This window comes from Cherax quadricarinatus, chromosome 61 (assembly GCF_038502225.1).
Source record: "Cherax quadricarinatus isolate ZL_2023a chromosome 61, ASM3850222v1, whole genome shotgun sequence".
Classification (NCBI taxonomy): domain Eukaryota; kingdom Metazoa; phylum Arthropoda; class Malacostraca; order Decapoda; family Parastacidae; genus Cherax; species Cherax quadricarinatus.
The window spans coordinates 17,522,377-17,547,376 of record NC_091352.1 but is presented as its reverse complement, the minus strand read 5'-3'; the positions used below and the strand labels follow the sequence as shown (position 1 = coordinate 17,547,376).

General features: G+C 45.4%; 1 protein-coding gene across 2 annotated transcripts in view; it reads right to left on the bottom strand.

The window, feature by feature from the left end:
* Ino80 (chromatin-remodeling ATPase INO80) overlaps positions 1-25,000 on the bottom strand; it is a 754,916-nt gene that overhangs the window by 139,361 nt on the left and 590,555 nt on the right. For both annotated transcript variants that reach the window (XM_070098261.1, XM_070098262.1), the window contains exon 28: positions 5,660-5,759. In XM_070098261.1, the coding sequence (XP_069954362.1) occupies positions 5,660-5,759 (100 nt within the window). The remainder of the gene's footprint in view (positions 1-5,659; positions 5,760-25,000) is intronic.

The window sequence follows — 25,000 nt, the reverse complement described above, 5'->3', positions numbered from 1 at the left end:
GGACCCTGGGTGGGTGAGGGACCTGAATGAGGTGCTCAGGGCGTCGCAACACCTAGATCACACACACCAAACTTGACCTTATTTGTACACTCATTGTGGGCCACAGCGCCTCAGGATGTGCGGGCGTGCACCAGGATGTGCGCCCATGCACATCCTGGTGCACCCGCATACTAGGGTTTGTGTGGGCGCACCAGCATGTGTGTGGGCGCATCAGCGTGTGTGTGGGCGCACCAGCATGAGTGTGGGCGCAGCAGCGTGTGTGCGTGCGCACGCCAGCATGTGTGTGGGCGTACCAGCATGTGTGTGGGCGTACCAGCATGTGTGTGGGCGATCCAGAGTGTGTGATGTACATTTGTAACTACTGTAACCAAACCAAGTCTATCCTAGCCTAACCTAGTTTAACCTGGCCTAGCTTAGCCTAACCTAGTTTAACCTTGCCTAGTTTAGCCTAATCTAGGTTAACCTGGCCTAGCTTAGCCTAACCTAGGTTAACCTGGCCTAGCTTAGCCTAACCTAGTTTAACTTGGCCTAGCTTAGCCTAACCTAGTTTAACTTGGCCTAGCTAAGCCTAACCTAGTTCAACCTGGCCTAGCTTAGCCTAACTTAGTTTAACTAGGCCTAGCTTAGCCTAACCTAGTTCAACCTGGCCTAGCTTAGCCTAACCTAGTTTAACTTGGCCTAGCTTAGCCTAACCTAGTTTAACTTGGCCTAGCTTAGCCTAACCTAGTTTAACTTGGCCTAGCTTAGCCTAACCTAGTTTAACTTGGCCTAGCTTAGCCTAACCTAGTTTAACTTGGCCTAGCTTAGCCTAACCTAGTTTAACTTGGCCTAGCTTAGCCTAACCTAGTTTAACTTGGCCTAGCTTAGCCTAACCTAGTTTAACTTGGCCTAGCTTAGCCTAACCTAGTTTAACTTGGCCTAGCTTAGCCTAACCTAGTTTAACTTGGCCTAGCTTAGCCTAACCTAGTTTAACTTGGCCTAGCTTAGCCTAACCTAGTTTAACTTGGCCTAGCTTAGCCTAACCTAGTTTAACTTGGCCTAGCTTAGCCTAACCTAGTTTAACTTGGCCTAGCTTAGCCTAACCTAGTTTAACTTGGCCTAGCTTAGCCTAACCTAGTTTAACTTGGCCTAGCGTAGCCTAACCTAGTTTAACTTGGCCTAGCTTAGCCTAACCTAGGTTAACTTGGCCTAGCTTAGCCTAACCTAGTTTAACTTGGCCTAGCTTAGCCTAACCTAGTTTAACTTGACCTAGCTTAGCCTAACCTAGTTTAACTTGGCCTAGCTTAGCCTAACCTAGTTTAACTTGGCCTAGCTTAGCCTAACCTAGTTTAACTTGGCCTAGCTTAGCCTAACCTAGTTTAACTTGGCCTAGCTTAGCCTAACCTAGTTTAACTTGGCCTAGCTTAGCCTAACCTAGTTTAACTTGGCCTAGCTTAGCCTAACCTAGTTTAACTTGGCCTAGCTTAGCCTAACCTAGTTTAACTTGGCCTAGCTTAGCCTAACCTAGTTTAACTTGGCCTAGCTTAGCCTAACCTAGTTTAACTTGGCCTAGCTTAGCCTAACCTAGTTTAACTTGGCCTAGCTTAGCCTAACCTAGTTTAACTTGGCCTAGCTTAGCCTAACCTAGTTTAACTTGGCCTAGCTTAGCCTAACCTAGTTTAACTTGGCCTAGCTTAGCCTAACCTAGTTTAACTTGGCCTAGCTTAGCCTAACCTAGTTTAACTTGGCCTAGCTTAGCCTAGTTTAACTTGGCCTAGCTTAGCCTAACCTAGTTTAACTTGGCCTAGCTTAGCCTAGCCTAGTTTAACTTGGCCTAGCTTAGCCTAACCTAGTTTAACTTGGCCTAGCTTAGCCTAACCTAGTTTAACTTGGCCTAGCTTAGCCTAACCTAGTTTAACTTGGCCTAGCTTAGCCTAACCTAGTTTAACTTGGCCTAGCTTAGCCTAACCTAGTTTAAATCAATAGTTTGCACTGCGGCCTTTTTTTTTTTTTTACCTGTAAATATTTCTGAGACATTTTTATCATTATATTAAGGCTTTACAATACAGACAAGAAGATGAGTAAGTCCCATGGTATCTTTACTCACCAGACATTTCACTTACTCAGCAGGCCTTCTTCAGTCGAAATACAGAGGAGACAACAGAAGTAGTGAAAATGTAGATATGATGTGATCAGTTCATCAGTCTTGCAGAAGAAGCAAGCTTGAGGTGGTCAGTCCCTCAGTCTTGCAGAAGAAGCAAGCTTGAGGTGGTCAGTCCCTCAGTCTTGCAGAAGAAGCAAGCTTGAGGTGGTCAGTCCCTCAGTCTTGCAGAAGAAGCAAGCTTGAGGTGGTCAGTCCCTCAGTCTTGCAGAAGAAGCAAGCTTGAGGTGGTCAGTCCCTCAGTCTTGCAGAAGAAGCAAGCTTGAGGTGGTCAGTTCCTCAGTCTTGCAGAAGCAAGCTTGAGGTGGTCAGTCCCTCAGTCTTGCAGAAGAAGCAAGCTTGAGGTGGTCAGTTCCTCAGTCTTGCAGAAGCAAGCTTGAGGTGGTCAGTCCCTCAGTCTTGCAGAAGAAGCAAGCTTGAGGTGGTCAGTTCCTCAGTCTTGCAGAAGAAGCAAGCTTGAGGTGGTCAGTCCCTCAGTCTTGCAGAAGAAGCAAGCTTGAGGTGGTCAGTCCCTCAGTCTTGCAGAAGAAGCAAGCTTGAGGTGGTCAGTTCCTCAGTCTTGCAGAAGCAAGCTTGAGGTGGTCAGTCCCTCAGTCTTGCAGAAGAAGCAAGCTTGAGGTGGTCAGTCCCTCAGTCTTGCAGAAGAAGCAAGCTTGAGGTGGTCAGTCCCTCAGTCTTGCAGAAGAAGCAAGCTTGAGGTGGTCAGTCCCTCAGTCTTGCAGAAGAAGCAAGCTTGAGGTGGTCAGTCCCTCAGTCTTGCAGAAGAAGCAAGCTTGAGGTGGTCAGTCCCTCAGTCTTGCAGAAGAAGCAAGCTTGAGGTGGTCAGTTCCTCAGTCTTGCAGAAGCAAGCTTGAGGTGGTCAGTCCCTCAGTCTTGCAGAAGAAGCAAGCTTGAGATGATCAGTCCCTCAGTCTTGCAGAAGAAGCAAGCTTGAGGTGGTCCCTCAGTCTTGCAGAAGAAGCAAGCTTGAGGTGGTCAGTCCCTCAGTCTTGAAGCAAGCTTGAGGTGGTCAGTTCCTCAGTCTTGCAGAAGCAAGCTTGAGGTGGTCAGTCCCTCAGTCTTGCAGAAGAAGCAAGCTTGAGATGATCAGTCCCTCAGTCTTGCAGAAGAAGCAAGCTTGAGGTGGTCAGTTCCTCAGTCTTGCAGAAGCAAGCTTGAGGTGGTCAGTCCCTCAGTCTTGCAGAAGAAGCAAGCTTGAGGTGGTCAGTTCCTCAGTCTTGCAGAAGAAGCAAGCTTGAGATGGTCAGTCCCTCAGTCTTGCAGAAGAAGCAAGCTTGAGGTGGTCAGTTCCTCAGTCTTGCAGAAGAAGCAAGCTTGAGGTGGTCAGTTCCTCAGTCTTGCAGAAGAAGTAAGCTTGAGGTGGTCAGTCCCTCAGTCTTGCAGAAGAAGCAAGCTTGAGGTGGTCAGTCCCTCAGTCTTGCAGAAGAATCAAGCTTGAGGTGGTCAGTCCCTCAGCCTAGAAGAAGAAGCAAACTTGAGGTGATCAGTCCCTCAGTCTAGAAGAAGCAAGCTTGAGGTGGTCAGTCCCTCAGTCTTGCAGAAGAAGCAAGCTTGAGGTGGTCAGTCCCTCAGTCTTGCAGAAGAAGCAAGCTTGAGGTGGTCAGTCCCTCAGTCTTGCAGAAGAAGCAAGCTTGAGGTGGTCAGTTCCTCAGTCTTGCAGAAGAAGCAAGCTTAAGGTGGTCAGTTCCTCAGTCTTGCAGAAGCAAGCTTGAGGTGGTCAGTCCCTCAGTCTAGAAGAAGAAGCAAGCTTGAGGTGGTCAGTTCCTCAGTCTTGCAGAAGAAGCAAGCTTGAGGTGGTCAGTTCCTCAGTCTTGCAGAAGAAGCAAGCTTGAGGTGGTCAGTTCCTCAGTCTTGCAGAAGAAGCAAGCTTGAGGTGGTCAGTCCCTCAGTCTTGGTGGGTGTTCAGCACCGTACCCTCGACCAACGTGAAGTTATGGAAGTTTAAAAGGCCGCCTTTCTCATTCCTTAACTTCAGGTTGATCGAGGCTACGGACTGGTCACCTCAAGCTTGCTTTTTCTGTCAGGTTGAGGGACTGAACACCTCATATCTACATCTTCACTACTTCTGTTGTTGTCTCTGCATTTTGACTGAAGAAAGCCTGCTAAGTAAGTGAAATGTCTGGTCAATAAAGAAACCAGATTGTCTTATCAGTATTGTATATCCTTAATATAATAAAAAAAAAAGTGAGGCCTGGTCATGGGCAGGGCCGCAGGGGGCGATGACCCCCGGAGTTCCCTCCAGGTATACTCCAGGTATACCAAAGTGTTGCACAAGTGTCTTAGTCTACTTTTCTTTTACCTGTGACTTTATTACCAATTACCGTCTAAGTACTTGGATGTGCAGGTTCACCAGGATATGCGAGGGTGGCCAAAGTGTGTATAGATGTACCAAGATGTGCGTGTACCAGAATGTGCACGGGTAAGCCATAATGTACGCGGGTGCACTGGAATGTGTGTGCAATTGAGACAATTTTAAGCACATTTTTCACAAAGTTATAATAAGTAACACACGAACAATCCAGACATTTATCGAAGGAGACGTATCTCCACCGCCAGTGACGACTTTATCATCTCTAATGTACACACACACACACACACACACACACACACACACACACACACACACACACACACACACACACACACACACACACACCAGTATACAGAGGAGAACGACGCCAGGTGCGACCCAAAAATACAAGTCACTTGTGGAATACACGTGTGGTGTTGCTGTGTCAGAAGGTTAAACTATAAGGAAGCTGTGCCAAGCATGGTCCACTATGGCTACTGTCACTTGATGGCAGTGTTAATGGCTGGGTAAAATTATATTATGTATGTATGTAAATATATATATATATATATATATATATATATATATATATATATATATATATATATATATATATGTATATATATATATATATATATATATATATATATATATATATATATATATATATATATATATATAATGACCATCTTAGGGAGGTAATACTCTGGGAGGAAGCAAGACAAATGATTTATGTAAAAAAAAAAAAAAAATGGAGAAATGTCGCCAGCGCATGTAACCTGGAGGGGTCACGCAGGAGAGGTAGAGAATCTCCAATTTCAAGCTCCAATTTCTTGCATCAAGAAACCTTGCGAGTAATGATCGAAGCAACACAGGCTGATTTTCTATGCTGGCGTTCTTCTTGCCATACCTGCATGCTTATGTCCCACCGACAGAGGTACCCCAGCTTGATGCCGTGATGTTGATGAACATAGATTATTATTATTATAATCAAGGGGAAGCGCTAAACCCGTAGGATTATACAGCGCCTGGGGGGGGGATGTGGAAGGCATTCAGGCTTAATTCGGGGAACTGGAGCACAGATCCAATTCCCCGAATTGGATCTGTGCTCCAAGGGAAGGATAATACATTGGGGGCCAAACGATTGAGCACATGGGTGATTATAGTCACACGGGAGGTGATAAAATGGATACATTAGGGCATGGAGGAGAAGGTAGACAGGTACTCACACTGACGCTCGATGTCGTCATCAAGCAGTAGGGAGACCACCTCCTTGGGTTTGAGTGTGTCAGGCTTGAAGTTACCACCGCTGATCACCATCCTCTGGATCTGTGGGAGCAAGACAACACGGCTCTCAGACACCTGTTTTCCTTTTTCAAATTGGATACATCAGTAATGTTATTGTTCTACTATATACAAAACAGACAAGATAAATAGGACACGTGCAACACCCGGGTATCTTCACTGTGAAGACGTTTCAACAACCAGTGGCTTTATCCATTTGCAGTGTGCTGCTACCCTATTCTATATGATAGTTACATATCGGGAACAAAAACTAGCTATGTTTCCCTGTTATATACCATCACACAGCGTTCTTCCTTACATCAACTGATGAAATCTGTCAGCCTGAGCTGCGAGACTTCACTAGGCTAATGAAGATACATCAAGAATTCCACTAGGGATTCACTAGCTACGGCAGGTTCAAAGGTTTCGTTCCAGGAGGGTTCGAGTTACTATTACATGATGGTCTGTGAGGAAGGAAGGAGAGAAGGAATACTGGGGAATAGGAATGATATTAGGTGGCAGAGTGGGGAGTAGTATGAAGGTAATGGAAATAATAATAATAATAATAATAATAATAATAATAATAATAATAATAATGAACATTATACACATGAACAATAATAACGTCAGAACAAAAATGATAATTACAATAATAATTATAATAATTGCTAACAGGATACAATACTGACAAACTGATGAACAAGACACATTAGCAACACCTAGGTAACTTTAATGCCGAAACGTTTCGCCTGCACAGCAGGCTTCTTCAGTCGATAAATAATTCACTTTTGCAACACAAGTGTCTCAACAACTTGTCGACTTTCTAAACAATCTATTTAAATTCTCCAGTCGAATACTAGGCAGCAGAAGAATTTTGGAAGCTGTAGTAGTAGTTCTGACACGATCAGTCAGTCCGTCACCGTCGGTGAGAGGCTGTCTGTCCCTCAGGCCTAAAACACAGGCAAACGGCTAGTTGAAGTTGGCGTGACAGGTGAGCGTGGCCCACTAGTCCTAAAGAAGTGTTTAACATGACTTACTTCCACTAGTGGGCGGCAGACAATACCGACATGTTAATAAATATGACATGTGCAATATCTGGATATCTTCACTGACCAAACGTTTCGTCTACATAGCAGTCTTCTTAAATCAAATGCAAGTTGCACATTCACCTGTATTTGACTAAAGAAGCCTGTTATGTAAGGGAATTATTATTATTATAATCAAAAAGAAGCGCTAAACCAAAACCATTACGTAAGGGAAACATTTCGACAATAAAGATACCCATGTGATGCATATGTGTCTTGCTCATCCACAAGAACATGACAGCACGTACGTAGCCGTGGATGCATCAGAGGTGACCTTGGCGTCATCAACACCTGACCTTGCTCCAGACACCTAACATCAAAGCCAGCAGAGTGGCTTTCAGGTTCTTTCCAACAAAATACTGCTCTCCGATCCGTGATAAGGCAGGATTTAGGGAACATAAAAAGTTGTTTGCAATGAAAACTATTTATGGTGCATGACCCGTGTTCGCTACGTGCAATGCGGAAATCTGGACGCCAGAGCCACTTAGCGAACGGATGGTAGAGCTTTTACCGCTTCGCATAAGACAGAATAGTGTTGTTATACGGAGTGAAACGCGTGACCGAACAAACCTAGTGAGCGTACGAAATTTCTGATGCACATAACTTACAAAGGCTAGACAACCACACAGCATTTCTCTCTCAATGTATATACAACCAGACATATTTGTTTCTCGATATATTTACACTTGGGGATACACCAAGAAGTATCTGTCAGTGTATATATAACGAGAGGTGCATATCTCTGTGTATACACAAAAAGGTATTTCTATCAATGTATATATGCCAAAAGGTGCATCAATCTCAATATGTATATCTTAGTACACAACAAAGTGTATATCTTTAAGTGTTTATACATTAAAACGCGTGTATATTCACTAAAGTACATATATATCAATGAGTATATACCGAGAAGTATATATTTATCAATATATATTACACCGAAAGCTCTAAATCTCTCAATGTATATACACTGAGATGTTTGAATCCCCCAGTTATCTAACACGGTGTACATACACCAAAAGATGTATATATGTAATGCATATACACCGAGCAACGTATCGCTCAGTGTACATAAACCGAGATTTGTATCTCAGTGTATATACACCGAGTTATGTATCTGTCAATATACATACACAGAGAGTTGTGCATCTCTCAGTGTATACACACAATACAGTTTAGACTATTTTAGATGATACTCTTGATGTTAGTGTCGCGGTAAAATTCAGCCTTAATGACCGACATGCTGAGGATAACTTTTTAACCTGACCAACTAAACTGACCACTGAGCAGTAGTGGCCTTCAAACAGGTCAGTGGAAGAAGCGGACCACGAGCTGGAGCTCACCCTCTTCCCGGAAACACACAACGGTAATTGCACGATCTGGGAGACAAGAATGCGGGTCTCTGAAGACTAACTCCCCAAAAGGAAACTAGTGAAATATAGCTAACTTCTTTGTCTGAGACAACTTTGGTCAATTATTTTATATTGCGAACATATTAGCTAGGCAAAGTTAGGTTGCCATGTTAGCCTTGAAGCCAAATAAAAATGTCAAATCAAACATTTTATAACTGTATTTCATTATTTTCCCTGGGGTTGAGAGGTTGCGGTGGGGGTAGGAAGGGGCGGGGGTTGTCGTAAGGGGTGGAATCTTCAAGTGGTAACATTAATCCACTTTGCAGACACGTCTAGCCAAGTGCATACACACATATATGGAAGGCGATCTTTACGTTAAGAGAAAGCAGTGACTCGCTACAATTCACAAGTAGTACCAAAGTAATAGAGCAATTGCAGGTGAGGCTGGCTAAACACAGGCAATAAATAATCTGTCCAGAAGTTTCTCCTAGGTTCCCACGGCGCGCGAGGGCACTGGAAAAACTGGAAGGGCACAAAAAGCCCTCTCAGTGTGTCGCTCCCCGGCCCCTGCCCTCTCTCACTGACAAGACGCAGGTCACACCGCCTCACATCCTGGCTACAGACTAGGCAGCAGCCACCTCCCTAGAATAGCCTGACTTGTCCAAGCACACGAGTAAAGAATAATACTGAAAGACGACTCGTCGCTCAGCCAAAGAACGTTCGGTTAACAACTGAAAGGACCCGGGTATAATCCCCCAGGCAAGGCAAGACGACTAGATAAGTCTTCTACATCCTGCTGTCCATTTTCATCTAATTATAAAGAGGTACCCAGGAGTTAATCGAATGTTGTGGGTGGCAACTTAGGGAAGATAACTCAAGTACCCACTGGGTTTTTCTGGGTTATAATACCTTTGAAAAAAGGCGACACAAAAAAATGCTGTAGGAAGCCAACACACGCCGTGGGGTTAGTCCCCCATCAAGGCCACTTGATACGGTGGCCGACTGGTGTATCATTAGCATATCTAGCCCACACTTGATCATGATAGTATGCCCTTGATACGGCAGTCCGTTTTCTGTTTTAATGGTGATGGAGGGTCATAGCTCTGCCGACAGCCTGCCAAACCCGTTTTACTCCATTAATAGCCACACAAACAACCTGCTAACCAAACACCTTCCTTTAATGTCTCGCTACATTTATGGAGATGTCAAGAAAAAATGAGGGTGAGTGGGTGTGTGACTATCTTAACTAGACATTTCACATAATTAAACGGTCTGCATGTCACTGAGTTTGGAATACTGACAGAATATAGACAAGAGATGTGTGCGTGTTAGTTAGTTAGTTACCATTTTGTCCTAGGCACATGTCGATTAGACACTAGGCCTGTTGTATATGAGTACGTGTGTGTGTGTGTGTGAATATATATATATATATATATATATATATATATATATATATATATATATATATATATATATATATATATATATATATATGTGTGTGTGTGTGTGTGTGTGTGTGTGTGTGTGTGTGTGTGTGTGAGTGTGTGTGTGTGTGTGTGTGTGTGTGTGTGTGTGTGTGTGTGTGTGTGTGTGTGTGTGTGTGTACTCACCTAGTTGAGGTTGCGGGGGTCGAGTCCGAGCTCCTGGCCCCGCCTCTTCACTGATCGCTACTAGGTCACTCTCCCTGAGCCGTGAGCTTTATCATACCTCTGCTTAAAGCTATGTATGGATCCTGCCTCCACTACATCGCTTCCCAAACTATTCCACTTACTGACTACTCTGTGGCTGAAGAAATACTTCCTAACATCCCTGTGATTCATCTGTGTCTTCAGCTTCCAACTGTGTCCCCTTGTTACTGTGTCCAATCTCTGGAACATCCTGTCATTGTCCACCTTGTCAATTCCTCTCAGTATTTTGTATGTCGTTATCATGTCCCCCCTATCTCTCCTGTCCTCCAGTGTCGTCAGGTTGATTTCCCTTAACCTCTCCTCGTAGGACATACCTCTTAGCTCTGGGACTAGTCTTGTTGCAAACCTTTGCACTTTCTCTAGTTTCTTCACGTGCTTGGCTAGGTGTGGGTTCCAAACTGGTGCCGCATACTCCAATATGGGCCTGACATACACGGTGTACTGGGTCCTGAATGATTCCTTATTAAGATGTCGGAATGCTGTTCTGAGGTTTGCTAGGCGCCCATATGCTGCAGCAGTTATTTGGTTGATGTGCGCTTCAGGAGATGTGCCTGGTGTTATATTCACCCCAAGATCTTTTTCCTTGAGTGAGGTTTGTAGTCTCTGACCCCCTAGACTGTACTCCGTCTGCGGCCTTCTTTGCCCTTCCCCAATCTTCATGACTTTGCACTTGGTGGGATTGAACTCCAGGAGCCAATTGCTGGACCAGGTCTGCAGCCTGTCCAGATCCCTTTGTAGTTCTGCCTGGTCTTCGATCGAGTGTATTCTTCTCATCAACTTCACGTCATCTGCAAACAGGAACACCTCAGAGTCTATTCCTTCCGTCATGTCGTTCACAAATACCAGAAACAGCACTGGTCCTAGAACTGACCCCTGCGGGACACCGCTGGTCACAGGTGCCCACTCTGACACCTCGCCACGTACCATGACTCGCTGCTGTCTTCCTGACAAGTATTCCCTGATCCATTGTAGTGCCTTCCCTGTTATCCCTGCTTGGTCCTCCAGTTTTTGCACCAATCTCTTGTGTGGAACTGTGTCAAACGCCTTCTTGCAGTCCAAGAAAATGCAATCCACCCACCCCTCTCTCTCTTGTCTTACTGCTGTCACCATGTCATAGAACTCCAGTAGGTTTGTGACACAGGATTTCCCGTCCCTGAAACCATGTTGGCTGCTGTTGATGAGATCATTCCTTTCTAGGTGTTCCACCACTCTTCTCCTGATAATCTTCTCCATGATTTTGCATACTATACATGTCAGTGACACTGGTCTGTAGTTTAATGCTTCATGTCTGTCTCCTTTTTTAAAGATTGGGACTACATTTGCTGTCTTCCATGCCTCAGGCAATCTCCCTGTTTCGATAGATGTATTGAATATTGTTGTTAGGGGTACACATAGCACCTCTGCTCCCTCTCTCAATACCCATGGGGAGATGTTATCTGGCCCCATTGCCTTTGAGGTATCTAGCTCACTCAGAAGCCTCTTCACTTCTTCCTCGGTTGTGTGCACTGTGTCCAGCACTTGGTGGTGTGCCCCACCTCTCCGTCTTTCTGGAGTCCCTTCTGTCTCCTCTGTGAACACTTCTTTGAATCTCTTGTTGAGTTCTTCACATACTTCACGGTCATTTCTTGTTGTCTCTCCTCCTTCCTTCCTTAGCCTGATTACCTGGTCCTTGACTGTTGTTTTCCTCCTGATGTGGCTGTACAACAGTTTCGGGTCAGATTTGGCTTTCGCTGCTATGTCATTTTCATATTGTCTTTGGGCCTCCCTTCTTATCTGTGCATATTCGTTTCTGGCTCTACGACTGTTCTCCTTATTCTCCTGGGTCCTTTGCCTTCTATATTTCTTCCATTCCCTAGCACACTTGGTTTTTGCCTCCCTGCACCTTTGGGTAAACCATGGGCTCATCCTGGCTTTTTCATTAATCCTGTTACCCTTGGGTACAAACCTCTCCTCAGCCTCCTTGCATTTTGTTGCTACATATTCCATCATCTCATTAACTGGCTTCCCTGCCAGTTCTCTGTCCCACTGAACCCCGTTCAGGTAGTTCCTCATTCCTGTGTAGTCCCCTTTCTTGTAGTTTGGCTTCATTCGTCCTGGCCTTCCTGCTTCTCCCTCCACTTGTAGCTCTACTGTGTATTCGAAGCTTAAAACCACATGGTCACTGGCCCCAAGGGGTCTTTCATATGTGATGTCCTCGATATCTGCACTACTGAAGGTGAATACTAAGTCCAGCCTTGCTGGTTCATCCTCCTCCTCTCCTCCTTGTGTGTGTGTGTGTGTGTGTGTGTGTGTGTGTGTGTGTGTGTGTGTGTGTGTGTGTGTGTGTGTGTGTGTGTGTGTGTGTGTGTGTGTGTTTGTGTGTGTGTGTGTGTGTGTGTGTGTGTGTGTGTGTGTGTGTGTGTGTGTGTGTCTGTGTGTGTGTGTGTGAGTGAGTTTGAGTTTGTGTATGTGTGTGTGTGTGTGTGTGTGTGTGTGTGTGTGTGTGTGTGTGTGTGTGTGTGTGTGTGTACTCACCTAGTTGTACTCACCTAGTTGAGGTTGCGGGGGTCGAGTCCGAGCTCCTGGCCCCGCCTCTTCACTGATCGCTACTAGGTCACTCTCTCTGAACCGTGAGCTTTATCATACCTCTGCTTAAAGCTATGTATGGATCCTGCATCCACTACATCGCTTCCCAAACTATTCCACTTACTGACTACTCTGTGGCTGAAGAAATACTTGTGTGTGTGTGTGTGTGTGTGTACTCACCTATTTGTACTCACCTATTTGTGGTTGCAGGGGCCGATTCACAGCTCCTGGCCCCGCCTCTTCGCTGATTGCTACTAGGTCCTCTCTCTCCCTGCCCCATGAGCTCTATCATACCTCGCCTTAAAACTATGTATGGTTCCTGCCTCCACTACATCCCTTTCTAGGCTATTCCATGGCCTGACTACTCTAAGACTGAAGAAATACTTCCTAACATCCCTTTGATTCATCTGAGTCTTCAACTTCCAATTGTGACCTCTTGGGTCTGTGTCCCATCTCTGGAACATCCCGTCTTTGTCCACCTTGTCTATTCCGCGCAGTATTTTATATGTCGTTATCATGTCTCCCCTGACCCTCCTGTCCTCCAGTGTCGTCAGGCCGATTTCCCTCAACCTTTCTTCGTAGGACAATCCCCGTAGCTCTGGGACTAGTCTTGTTGCAAACCTTTGCACTTTCTCTAATTTCTTGACGTGCTTGACTAGGTGTGGATTCCAAACTGGTGCTGCATACTCCAGTATGGGCCTGACGTAGATGGTATACAGAGTCTTAAACGAATCCTTACTGAGGTATCGGAACGCTATCCGTAGGTTTGCCAGGCTCCCGTATGCTGCAGCAGTTATCTGATTGATGTGTGCCTCAGGAGATATGCTCGGTGTTATACTCATCCCCAGATCTTTTTCCTTGAGTGAGGTTTGCAGTCTTTGGCCATCTAAACTATATTGTGTCTGCGGTCTTCTTTGCCCTTCCCCAATCTTCATGACTTTGCATTTGGCAGGGTTAAATTCAAGGAGCCAGTTGCTGGACCAGGCTTGTAGCCTGTCCAGGTCTCTTTGTAGTCCTGCCTGATCCTCGTCCGATTTTATTCTTCTCATTAACTTCGCATCATCTGCAAACAAGGACACTTCTGAGTCTATCCCTTCCGTTATGTCGTTCACATATACCAAGAACAGAACAGGTCCTAGGACTGACCCCTGTGGAACCCCGCTTGTCACAGGCGCCCACTCTGACACCTCGTCTCGTACCATGACTCGTTGTTGCCTCCCTGTCAGATATTCTCTGATCCATTGCAGTGCCTTTCCTGTTATGTGTGCCTGATCCTCTAGCTTTTGCAGTAACCTCTTGTGAGGAACTGTGTCGAAGGCCTTCTTGCAGTCCAAAAATATGCAGTCGATCCACCCCTCTCTCTCTTGTCTTACTTCTGTCACCTTGTCATAAAACTCTAGTAGGTTTGTGACACAGGATTTTCCTTCCCTGAAACCGTGCTGGTTGTCAATTATACACTTGTTTCTTTCCAGGTGCCCCACCACTCTCCTCCTGATGATCTTCTCCATGACCTTGCATACTATACACTTTAGTGATACAGGTCTGTAGTTTAGTGCCTCATGTCTGTCTCCCTTTTTAAAAATTGGGACTACATTTGCCATTTTCCATACCTCAGGGAGTTGCCCAGTTTCAAATGATGTGTTGAAGATCTTTGTTAATGGCTCACACAATATCTCTGCTCCCTCTTTAAGGACCCATGGAGAGATGTTGTCTGGTCCCACCGCCTTTGAGGTGTCAAGTTCGCATAGCAGCTTCTTCACCTCCTCCTTGGTTATATGTACCTCATCCAGCACTTGCTGGTGTGCCTCCCAGTTCTGATTTCTTGGAGTCCTACTGGTTTCCACTGTAAATACCTCTTTAAACCTTGTGTTGAGCTCCTGACAAACCTCTCGGTCGTTTCTTGTGAATTCCCCATCACCCTTCCTCAGTCTGACTACCTGGTCCTTGACTGTTGTTTTCCTCCTGATGTGGCTGTACAACAGCTTCGGGTCAGTCTTTACTTTTGATGCTATGTCATTTTCATATTGTCTCTGAGCCTCCCTTCTTATCTGTGCATATTCGTTTCTGGCTCTTCGGCTGATTTTTTTATTTTCCTGAGTTCTCTGTCTTCTGTACCTTTTCCATTCTCTAGTACACCTAGTTTTTGCCTCCCTACACCTTTGGGTGAACCAAGGACTCGTTCTGTTCTTCCCATTATTTCTGTTTCCCTTAGGAACAAACCTCTCCTCTGCCTCCTTGCATTTTGTTGCTACATAGTTCATCATTTCTTGTACTGGTTTTCCTGTCAGTTCCCTCTCCCACTGAATGTCTTGAAGGAAGTTCCTCATGCCTGAGTAGTTCCCCCTTTTGTAGTTTGGTTTTTCCCAGCCTATTCCTGCTACTCTCTCCACTTGGAGCTCAACTATGTAGTCGAAGCACAGAACCACATGATCACTAGCTCCCAGGGGCCTTTCATACATGATACCCTCGATGTCCAAACTACTCATGGTGAATACAAGGTCCAGCCTTGCTGGTTCATCCTCTCCTCTCTCTCTCTGGTAGTGTCTCTAACATGTTGATGCATGAGGTTTTCCAGTACCACATCCATCATCTTGGCTCTCCATGTTTCGGGACCCCCATGGGGCTCCAGGTTTTACCAGTCAATCTCCTTGTGATTGAAATCACCCATAACTAGTAACTTTGCTCCCTCCATGTGTGCTCTCCTGGCCACCCCGGCTAGTGTGTCGATCATTGCTCTGTTGCTCTCATCGTATTCTTCTCTTGGCCTCCTGCAGTTCTGTGGTGGGTTGTACATTACTGCAATTATCACCTTATGTCCCTCAGACTGGATTGTTCCTACTAAGTAGTCCCTTTCGCCTGTGCCATCCATTCCTTTCATTTTCTCAAAACCCCACTGGTTTTTAATGAGCAGTGCAATTCCTCCTCCCCCTCTCCTCCCTCTGTCTTTCCTGAGGATTTGATATCCGGATGGAAAGATTGAATCTGTTAATATTCTGGTGAGTTTTGTTTCTGTGAGTGCTATTATGTCTGGGGATGTCTCTTTGATTCTTTCGTGCCACTCCTCATACTTGTTTGTTATTCCATCTGCATTTGTATACCACACCTTCAACTTCTTTTCTAAGACTGTGGTCTGGGAGGTATATTGGGGTTGGGGAAGTGGGAGACCTGGTAAGGAACTATGGGTTGTTGCTGTGGGGTGGAGTTTGTAATGTAGTGAGTGGGGGCATTGGATGTGGCATGGGTGTTTTGATTTAGAGTGTTTGGTTGCAATGGGGTTGACCTGGTAGGGAGGCTTCTATAGGAAGTTGTGAGGGAGGCTGTATTTGATCTTCTTCCTGGGTCTGGGATCTCCTGTCTGTCTTCTCCATCCCCTCTCTTTCCTCCTTTCGCCTTTGTACCATCTCTCTCAGTTTCTGCCTTTCTTCTTGTGTTCTGTCGCGGTCGAGATACACCTTCCTGCATGCCGGCATGTCCCTCAATCGTGCTTTCTGCAGGATCCTGGTTCGAGTCGCTTCTGCCTTGAAGGTCACTCTCACTGGCCGGGTTCTTTTTTTTACAAACCCCCCTATTCTCCGAAAATTTTCCAGCTGGGTCATGTCGTCTTCTCCTATTGCTTTCATGATGCTTTCAATTGCTCTTTTTTCCCTCTCCTGTTCTCCAGTGTCGTCAGGTTGATTTCCCTTAACCTCTCCTAGTAGGACACACCTCTTAGCTCTGGGACTAGTCTTGTTGCAAACCTTTGCACTTTCTCTAGTTTCTTTACGTGCTTGGCTAGGTGTGGGTTCCAAACTGGTGCCGCATACTCCAATATGGGCCTAACGTACACGGTGTACAGGGTCCTGAACGATTCCTTATTAAGATGTCGGAATGCTGTTCTGAGGTTTGCTAGGCGCCCATATGCTGCAGCAGTTATTTGGTTGATGTGCACTTCAGGAGATGTGCCTGGTGTTATACTCACCCCAAGATCTTTTTCCTTGAGTGAGGCTTGTAGTCTCTGGCCCCCTAGACTGTACTTCGTCTGCAGTCTTCTTTGCCCTTCCCCAATCTTCATGACTTTGCACTTGGTGGGATTGAACTCCAGGAGCCAATTTCTGGACCAGGTCTGCAGCCTGTCCAGATCCCTTTGTAGTTCTGCCTGGTCTTCGATCGAATGAATTCTTCTCATCAACTTCACGTCATCTGCAAACAGGGACACCTCGGAGTCTATTCCTTCCGTCATGTCGTTCACAAATACCAGAAACAGCACTGGTCCTAGGACTGACCCCTGTGGGACCCCGCTGGTCACAGGTGCCCACTCTGACACCTCGCCACGTTCCATGACTCGCTGCTGTCTTCCTGACAAGTATTCCCTGATCCATTGTAGTGCCTTCCCTGTTATCCCTGCTTGGTCCTCCAGTTTTTGCACCAATCTCTTGTGTGGAACTGTGTCAAACGCCTTCTTGCAGTCCAAGAAAATGCAATCCACCCACCCTTCTCTCTCTCTTGTCTTACTGCTGTCACCATGTCATAGAACTCCAGAAGGTTTGTGACACAGGATTTCCCGTCCCTTAAACCATGTTGGCTGCTGTTGATGAGATCATTTCTTTCTAGGTGTTCCACCACTCTTTTCTTGATAATCTTCTCCATGACTTTGCATACTATACATATCAGTGACACTGGTCTGTCGTTTAATGCTTCGTGTCTGTCTCCTTTTCTAAATATTGGGACTACATTTGCTGTATTCCACACCTCAGGTAGTCGCCCCGTTTCGATAGATGTGTTGAAAATTGTTGTTAATGGTACACAAAGCACCTCTACTCCCTCTTTCAGGACCCATGGAGAGATGTTATCCGGTCCCATCTCCTTTGAGATATCTAGCTCGCTTAGCAGCCTCTTCACTTCTTCCTCGGCTGCATTTGTTGTGTCTATCACTTGATGAACCCCACCTCTCCGTCTTCTTGAGTCCCATCTGTCTCCTCTGTGAACACTTCTTTGAATCTCATGTTGAGCTCCTCACATACTTCATGGTCGTTTCTTGTGCTCTCCCCTCCTTCCTTCCTTCCTCAGCCTGATTACCTGGTCCTTGACTGTTGTTCTCCTCCTGATGTGGCTGTACAACAGCTTGGGGCAGATTTGGCTTTCACTGCTGTATCATTTTCGTATTGTTGTTGAGCCTCCCTTCTTACCTGTGCATGTTCATTTCTGGCTCTACATCTGCTCTCCTTATTCTCCTGGGTCCTTTGCCTTCTATAATTCTTCCATTCTCTAGCACACTCGGTTTTTGCCTCTCTACACCTTTGAGTGAACCAAGGGCTCATCCTGGCTTTCTCGTCATATCTGTTACCATCAGCTTCCTTGCATATCGTTGTCATGTATTCCACTTGTTTACTGACTTCCCTGCCAGTTCTCTGTCCCACTGAACACCGTGCAGGAAATTCCTCATGCCTGTGTAGTCCCCTTTCTTGTAGTTTGGCTTCATTCGTCCTGCCCTTCCTCCTTCTCTCTCCACTTGTAAATCTACCATATGTGTGTGTGTGTGTGTGTGTGTGTGTGTGTGTGTGTGTGTGTGTGTGTGTGTGTGTGTGTGTGTGTGTGTGAGTGAGTGAGTGAGTGAGTGAGTGAGTGAGTGAGTGAGTGAATGAGTGAGAGAGAGAGAGAGAGAGAGAATGTACAATCAAGTGAGGCAAGACATAGAGGTAAGTCTTGTCACACCTGCTGCCCCTATTTACGTCTAACAAATGCTAGATACTTAAGAATTCTGTAAACCATTGTGCGTCGCGTGCAAGAGAAGATTATGTAATAACCCAGATATGAGCCACACTGCTTTCTTGGTATTAATCAACATTTCGGAAGGATGGAGAATATGTGCGGTGTGGCCGTGTTCAGAACTACCTAACATATCAACTTCTTTGCTCTGAGGCAAGACGTCATTGTTGCTGCCAGCAGTCCGCAGACATATATATCAATATCACAACCTGGTTGATTAGGAACTTTAAGCTGGTTGTGGTGCAGTTGACTCTTTGAGAACCTATAATACCTCTGTTGCGGAAATATTTACTAATTACACATGATGGCAGTCTTTAAATCAGTGTCTTTGTAAGTCACACCACAGATGTTGCCAACACTGACCAAACACTGTGGATCAGTGTTTATATAAGTCACACCACAAGTAATGTTGATATACCTTTGATGAGTTCAGACACTTTTCTACTACCAGAGCCAGGCCTTGGGCCAGGCTCTTCTGGTACTTGCCTGATCAACCGGGCTGTGGCTACTGGTGGTCCGCTGACCCACATATTCATCACAGCCTGGTTGATCTGGTACCTGAAGATATTTGTTGAGTTTCCTGTAGAAGACTTCTACACTTGTTCCAGCAGTGTTTATATCTTCTGGTAAGATGTTGAATAATATGCGGACCAGACTATTCAACATATTACAGCACTCCTGCTTTTCACTGGGTTTAGCGCTTCCTCCCATATTTCTTACTCCAGACTTGGGACAAGGCCCTCAAGTACTTTCCAAGTATATATAATGTATTTCTATCTTCTCCGCTCCCCTGAATATATATTTAAGACTAAAGCGCTCCCATTAATTGAAATGTTTTATTGGCTCTATGCAGGTCATACGCGATCTATGTATTTGTTACAGCTCTGATATTTCTCCTGCCCTGAACGGGGTCGTAACACTGAGCAATATTCCAAATGAGAGAGCACCAGTGGCACTTTCTCTAGTTTTTAAAGTTCTCATTATCCACCTCGTCATCTTCCTGGATGTCGTGACACTGGTCTTATTGTGTTGTTTGAAAGAAAGGTCAGCTGCTGTAATTACTCCCAGGTCTTTCACGTGTTCCTTTCGTTCTGTTTGATGATCATCTTGAGTTTTGTATAAATTGTCCTTTTTGAGTTCTCCATTCTTACCATACCTAAGCAGCTGGATTTTACACTGTCCACTGCAAAACCCTGCTTATATGTGATGTAAAACGAACACATGTGCAACTAATTCTACCAACATTATCACAACCTCCTTATATCTTCCTGCAAGTTTTCAGTATCTTCTACTTAGGTGACTTTCATGCATATTTTAGTGTCATCTGCAAATGTTGATACAAAACTGTGACGGCTCGTTTTTATCTATGTCTGCTATGAGGATAAGAAACAGCGGAGGTGCCACGACAGCGCCTTGGGGTACTGAGCTTTTTACCTCGCTAATGCTAGATTTTTGCTGTTTTCTGCTACGCTTTGCGTTGTGTGTGTTAGAAACCTGAAAATCCATCTGCCTACCTTCGCCGTTATGCCCATGACCCTCATTTTGGGTACAATCACCCCATGATCACATCTGTTAATCGCCTTTCCAAAATCTGTGTATATCACATCTGCGTCTTGATTTTCTTCCAAAGCCTCCGTAATTCTGTTACAGTGATTTAGTAGTTGTGACAAGCATGATCGTCCCGCTCTAAAACCGTGCTGGTTTGGGTTATACAGATTGTACTGCTCAATGAAGTTTGTAATTTGACATCTCATCACGCTTTCGAAGCTTTTATGATGTGGAAAGTTAGGGTCATTTCACCTAGATCTAAGCTCTTTCTCTAAAGAATACTGAGAGCTCATGCTAGTGGTAATTTACATTTTTTTTTATAAATAGGGAATTCCAGGTGCTGAGTGCGAGGGCATGTTTTCAATTTCTTTTTCGAATTCTGTGGGATTCGTACTCTCAGTCAGTTTGTCTGCCAGGCATTCAAATGGAATGAAAAAGGTTTGTGCATTCTCCATCCTGCTCTCACTTAGTGGGTTACTGATAACCGACTCACACTGTTCATCCTTAGTATATGAGCCTCCTCTTATTAAGGGTCCAATTCTACAGGTAGTTTTAAGCCTGGATTTTGCACATGAATAGAAATATTTTGGGATTCTTGCCGTACCCTGAATGGCCTTTTGTTCCCTTTGTGCTTCTTCTGTTTGGTACGACAGCTAAAGTTTTTACTCTACATCGGTGATGTCTCAGTTAAGACTCTTTCCTTCGTTGTGACAAATTCACATTTTTCAGCATTTCGGTAGTCCATTTTTTGTACCATCTATTACGTTCTCTTTCTGTATCTGATTTTCTATGTTTCCTCAATGATTCATATTTAATACAGATGTTGTATGCTTCTGTGTTCAGTTTTTTCAGGCACTGGTGAGGATTTAGGGCGCTCATGAATGTTTTCGAGGATATTTCTGATAGTTCTTGGTTAATTTTATCCAAGTCGTTCTATAACTGTTGAAGTTAAATTTACTGAACATCTCTTCTCGCGTATCACTGCTGGAGTTCCCCACCCCTGAGTTTATATTCGTTTGTACTTCTATGATGTTATAGGCAAAGTTGCCAGTACTGACCAAACACGCTGTGGGTCAGTGTTGACATCAGTCACACCAAAGGTGTTGCCAGTACTGACCAAACACGCTGTGGGTCAGTGTTGACATCAGTCACACCAAAGGCGTTGCCAGTACTGACCAAACACGCTGTGGGTCAGTGTTGACATCAGTCACACCAAAGGTGTTGCCAGTACTGACCAAACACGCTGTGGGTCAGTGTTGACATCAGTCACACCAAAGGCGTTGCCAGTACTGACCAAACACGCTGTGTGAGTGTTGACATCAGTCACACCAAAGGCGTTGCCAGTACTGACCAAACACACTGTGTGTCAGTGTTGACATCAGTCACACCAAAGGCGCTGCCAGTACTGACCACACTGTGGGTCAGTGTTGACATCAGTCACACCAAAGGCGCTGCCAATACTGACCAAACACACTGTGTGTCAGTGTTGACATCAGTCACACCAAAGGCGCTGCCAGTACTGACCAAACACACTGTGGGTCAGTGTTGACATCAGTCACACCAAAGGCGCTGCAAGTACTGACCAAACACACTGTGGGTCAGTGTTGACATCAGTCACACCAAAGGCGCTGCCAGTACTGACCAAACACACTGTGGGTCAGTGTTGACATCAGTCACACCAAAGGCGCTGCCAGTACTGACCAAACACACTGTGGGTCAGTGTTGACATCAGTCACACCAAAGGCGCTGCCAGTACTGACCAAACACACTGTGGGTCAGTGTTGACATCAGTCACACCAAAGGCGCTGCCAGTACTGACCAAACACACTGTGGGTCAGTGTTGACATCAGTCACACCAAAGGCGCTGCCAGTACTGACCAAACACACTGTGGGTCAGTGTTGACATCAGTCACACCAAAGGCGCTGCCAGTACTGACCAAACACACTGTGGGTCAGTGTTGACATCAGTCACACCAAAGGCGCTGCCAGTACTGACCAAACACACTGTGGGTCAGTGTTGACATCAGTCACACCAAAGGCGCTGCCAGTACTGACCAAACACACTGTGGGTCAGTGTTGACATCAGTCACACCAAAGGCGCTGCCAGTACTGACCAAACACACATGATAAATCAACACACTTCTATGATCAAAACAAACAATTAAGACTACACTACCGTACACTCTCATCTTCCCCCTGCCTCTCCCCCACAAATCAGATTCAGATAAGCACTCGATACCTACAATTTCAGTTATCAAGTTCGTTTACCTCATCACTTTAAGTCACTAAAACTTGCATTGTTACACAGTGAGTAATTAGCAAATACTGCCATTTAATATCAGCAATGTAAACAGCGACATACCTGTGAGCGGTACCCAGAGTTGAAGGTAGCTTTCACTTGTCAAACTTGTCACAATAAGAGATCCTGGTGTATGCCTGTTGATGGTTCTTGGGTGACGGCTTGTTCTATCAAGCTGTTTGTGTTTGCGCTACGCACTTTAGAGTTAGCTCAGCTGACTAGCAACGCAAGGAGACACTTGTCAAGTTCCTTTTTCTTTAAGTCCGTTAGTAATGTGTTTGTAATTCACTATAAATGTATGAAGGATGGGTGTTAAACTCTGCTTCTTTGTGTAGGGCATTATACCTAGCACCCGAGAGAGAGACCGGGTGTGGCACCAGGGCCTCTTAGCAAAACTTCAAGCACTGGGAATTGCAGGTTCTACGCTATGTCTCCTTAGTGATTACCTTCATGGTAGATCTCTAAGTGTAGTTCTCAATGGAACGGAATCAGCAAGACATCCTATTGGGGCAAGTGTTCCACAAGGAAGCGTGCTGGGACCATTGTTATGGAATGTCTACTTCAACGACCTTCTTCATCTCATCCCAGAATCCCATGCATATGCAGACGACTGTACACTGACATTCACTTATCCAAGAGAAGAAATGCCAGCTGCTCTAAGCTACATCAATCACCAGCTGAGAGCTATATCAGCTTGGGGAAATAGATGGCAAGTAACATTTGCACCTGAGGAAACGCAAATGATGGTCTCTAGGCACCATGATGGTAATGCTGGTGCAGTAGTAAGGATGAATGGGAGGGTGTTGGCACCTGGAGAAGAAGTTGATATCCTTGGGGTGAAATTTAACTCCAAACTAACCATGAAGAACCATGTAAATCTTGCAAACAAGGCAGCCAGGAAGCTTACAGCACTTCGCCGTATCTCGCATCTGCTTGACAGTAGGGGTTGCAAGATCCTGTACGAGGCGCAAGTACGCTCACACCTTGAGTATGCTCCACTTTCTTGGTTTGCCTCCCCCCCCCTCTCATCTGCGACTGCTTGACAGAGTAGAGAACAGAGCAAGACGTCTCATCTCTCGCCTGGACCCATCCTGGATAGATCTGTCATTTCAGCAGAACCTTCAACACAGGAGGGATGTGGGTGGCCTTACTGTTATGTACAAGGCCAATATTGTCAAAATACCACACTTGGATCCACTTCGAGGACAGCGTGAAACAAGCTTTTATGCCACAAGACGGGCAGAAAGCAGCAACTTCACTCTGGTTGTACCCTTCTCCAGAACATCACTCCATCTGAGATCATACATACCCAGGATGACTCGAGTATGGAACACATTCGTACAGCATAATGATGTCAACGAGATAAAGTCAGTTGATCAAATGAAAATGCTGGCCCACAGATGGCTCCAACTTCATCCTGTTCCCTACTTGTATGTCTCATAACAATAAAAATGCTTTCAAATGAGCTGATGTAGGTAACAGCTCTTAGCTTGCCAATAAAGTTAGGAATCCTTAACCTGTAAATAGCTTGTCAATAAAGCTAGGGATCCTTAACCTTGTCAAACCCTGTGTAAAAAAAAAAAAAAAAAAAAAAAAGAGAGAGAAAATTGTTCGAATGTGTGCGTGTTTACTCACATAACTGTGGTTGCAGGGGTCGAGTATAGCTCCTGGTTCCCTCTCTTTACTGGTCACTACTAGGTCCACTCTCTCCATGATCCATGAGCTTTTTTAAAGCTATGTAAGGATTCTGCCTCCATTACATCTCTCTATAGACTATTCCACTTCCTGACAACTCTATGACTGAAGAAGTACTTATTAACATCCCTGTGTGTGTGTGTGTGTGTGTGTGTGTGTGTGTGTGTGTGTGTGTGTGTGTGTGTGTGTGTGTGTGTGTGTGTATACTCACCTAGTTGAGGTTGCGGGGGTCGAGTCCGAGCTCCTGGCCCCGCCTCTTCACTGATCGCTACTAGGTCACTCTCCCTGAGCCGTGAGCTTTATCATACCTCTGCTTAAAGCTATGTATGGATCCTGCCTCCACTACATCGCTTCCCAAACTATTCCACTTACTGACTACTCTGTGGCTGAAGAAATACTTCCTAACATCCCTGTGATTTATCTGTGTCTTCATCTTCCAACTGTGTCCCCTTGTTACTGTGTCCAATCTCTGGAACATCCTGTCTTTGTCCACCTTGTCAATTCCTCTCAGTATTTTGTATGTCGTTATCATGTCCCCCCTATCTCTCCTGTCCTCCAGTGTCGTCAGGTTGATTTCCCTTAACCTCTCCTCGTAGGATATACCTCTTAGCTCTGGGACTAGTCTTGTTGCAAACCTTTGCACTTTCTCTAGTTTCTTTACGTGCTTGGCTAGGTGTGGGTTCCAAACTGGTGCCGCATACTCCAATATGGGCCTAACGTACACGGTGTACAGGGTCCTGAACGATTCCTTATTAAGATGTCGGAATGCTGTTCTGAGGTTTGCTAGGCGCCCATATGCTGCAGCAGTTATTTGGTTGATGTGCGCTTCAGGAGATGTGCCTGGTGTTATACTCACCCCAAGATCTTTTTCCTTGAGTGAGGTTTGTAGTCTCTGACCCCCTAGACTGTACTCCGTCTGCGGCCTTCTTTGCCCTTCCCCAATCTTCATGACTTTGCACTTGGTGGGATTGAACTCCAGGAGCCAATTGCTGGACCAGGTCTGCAGCCTGTCCAGATCCCTTTGTAGTTCTGCCTGGTCTTCGATCGAGTGAATTCTTCTCATCAACTTCACGTCATCTGCAAACAGGGACACCTCAGAGTCTATTCCTTCCGTCATGTAGTTCACAAATACCAGAAACAGCACTGGTCCTAGGACTGACCCCTGCGGGACCCCGCTGGTCACAGGTGCCCACTCTGACACCTCGCCACGTACCATGACTCGCTGCTGTCTTCCTGACAAGTATTCCCTGATCCATTGTAGTGCCTTCCCTGTTATTCCTGCTTGGTCCTCCAGTTTTTGCACCAATCT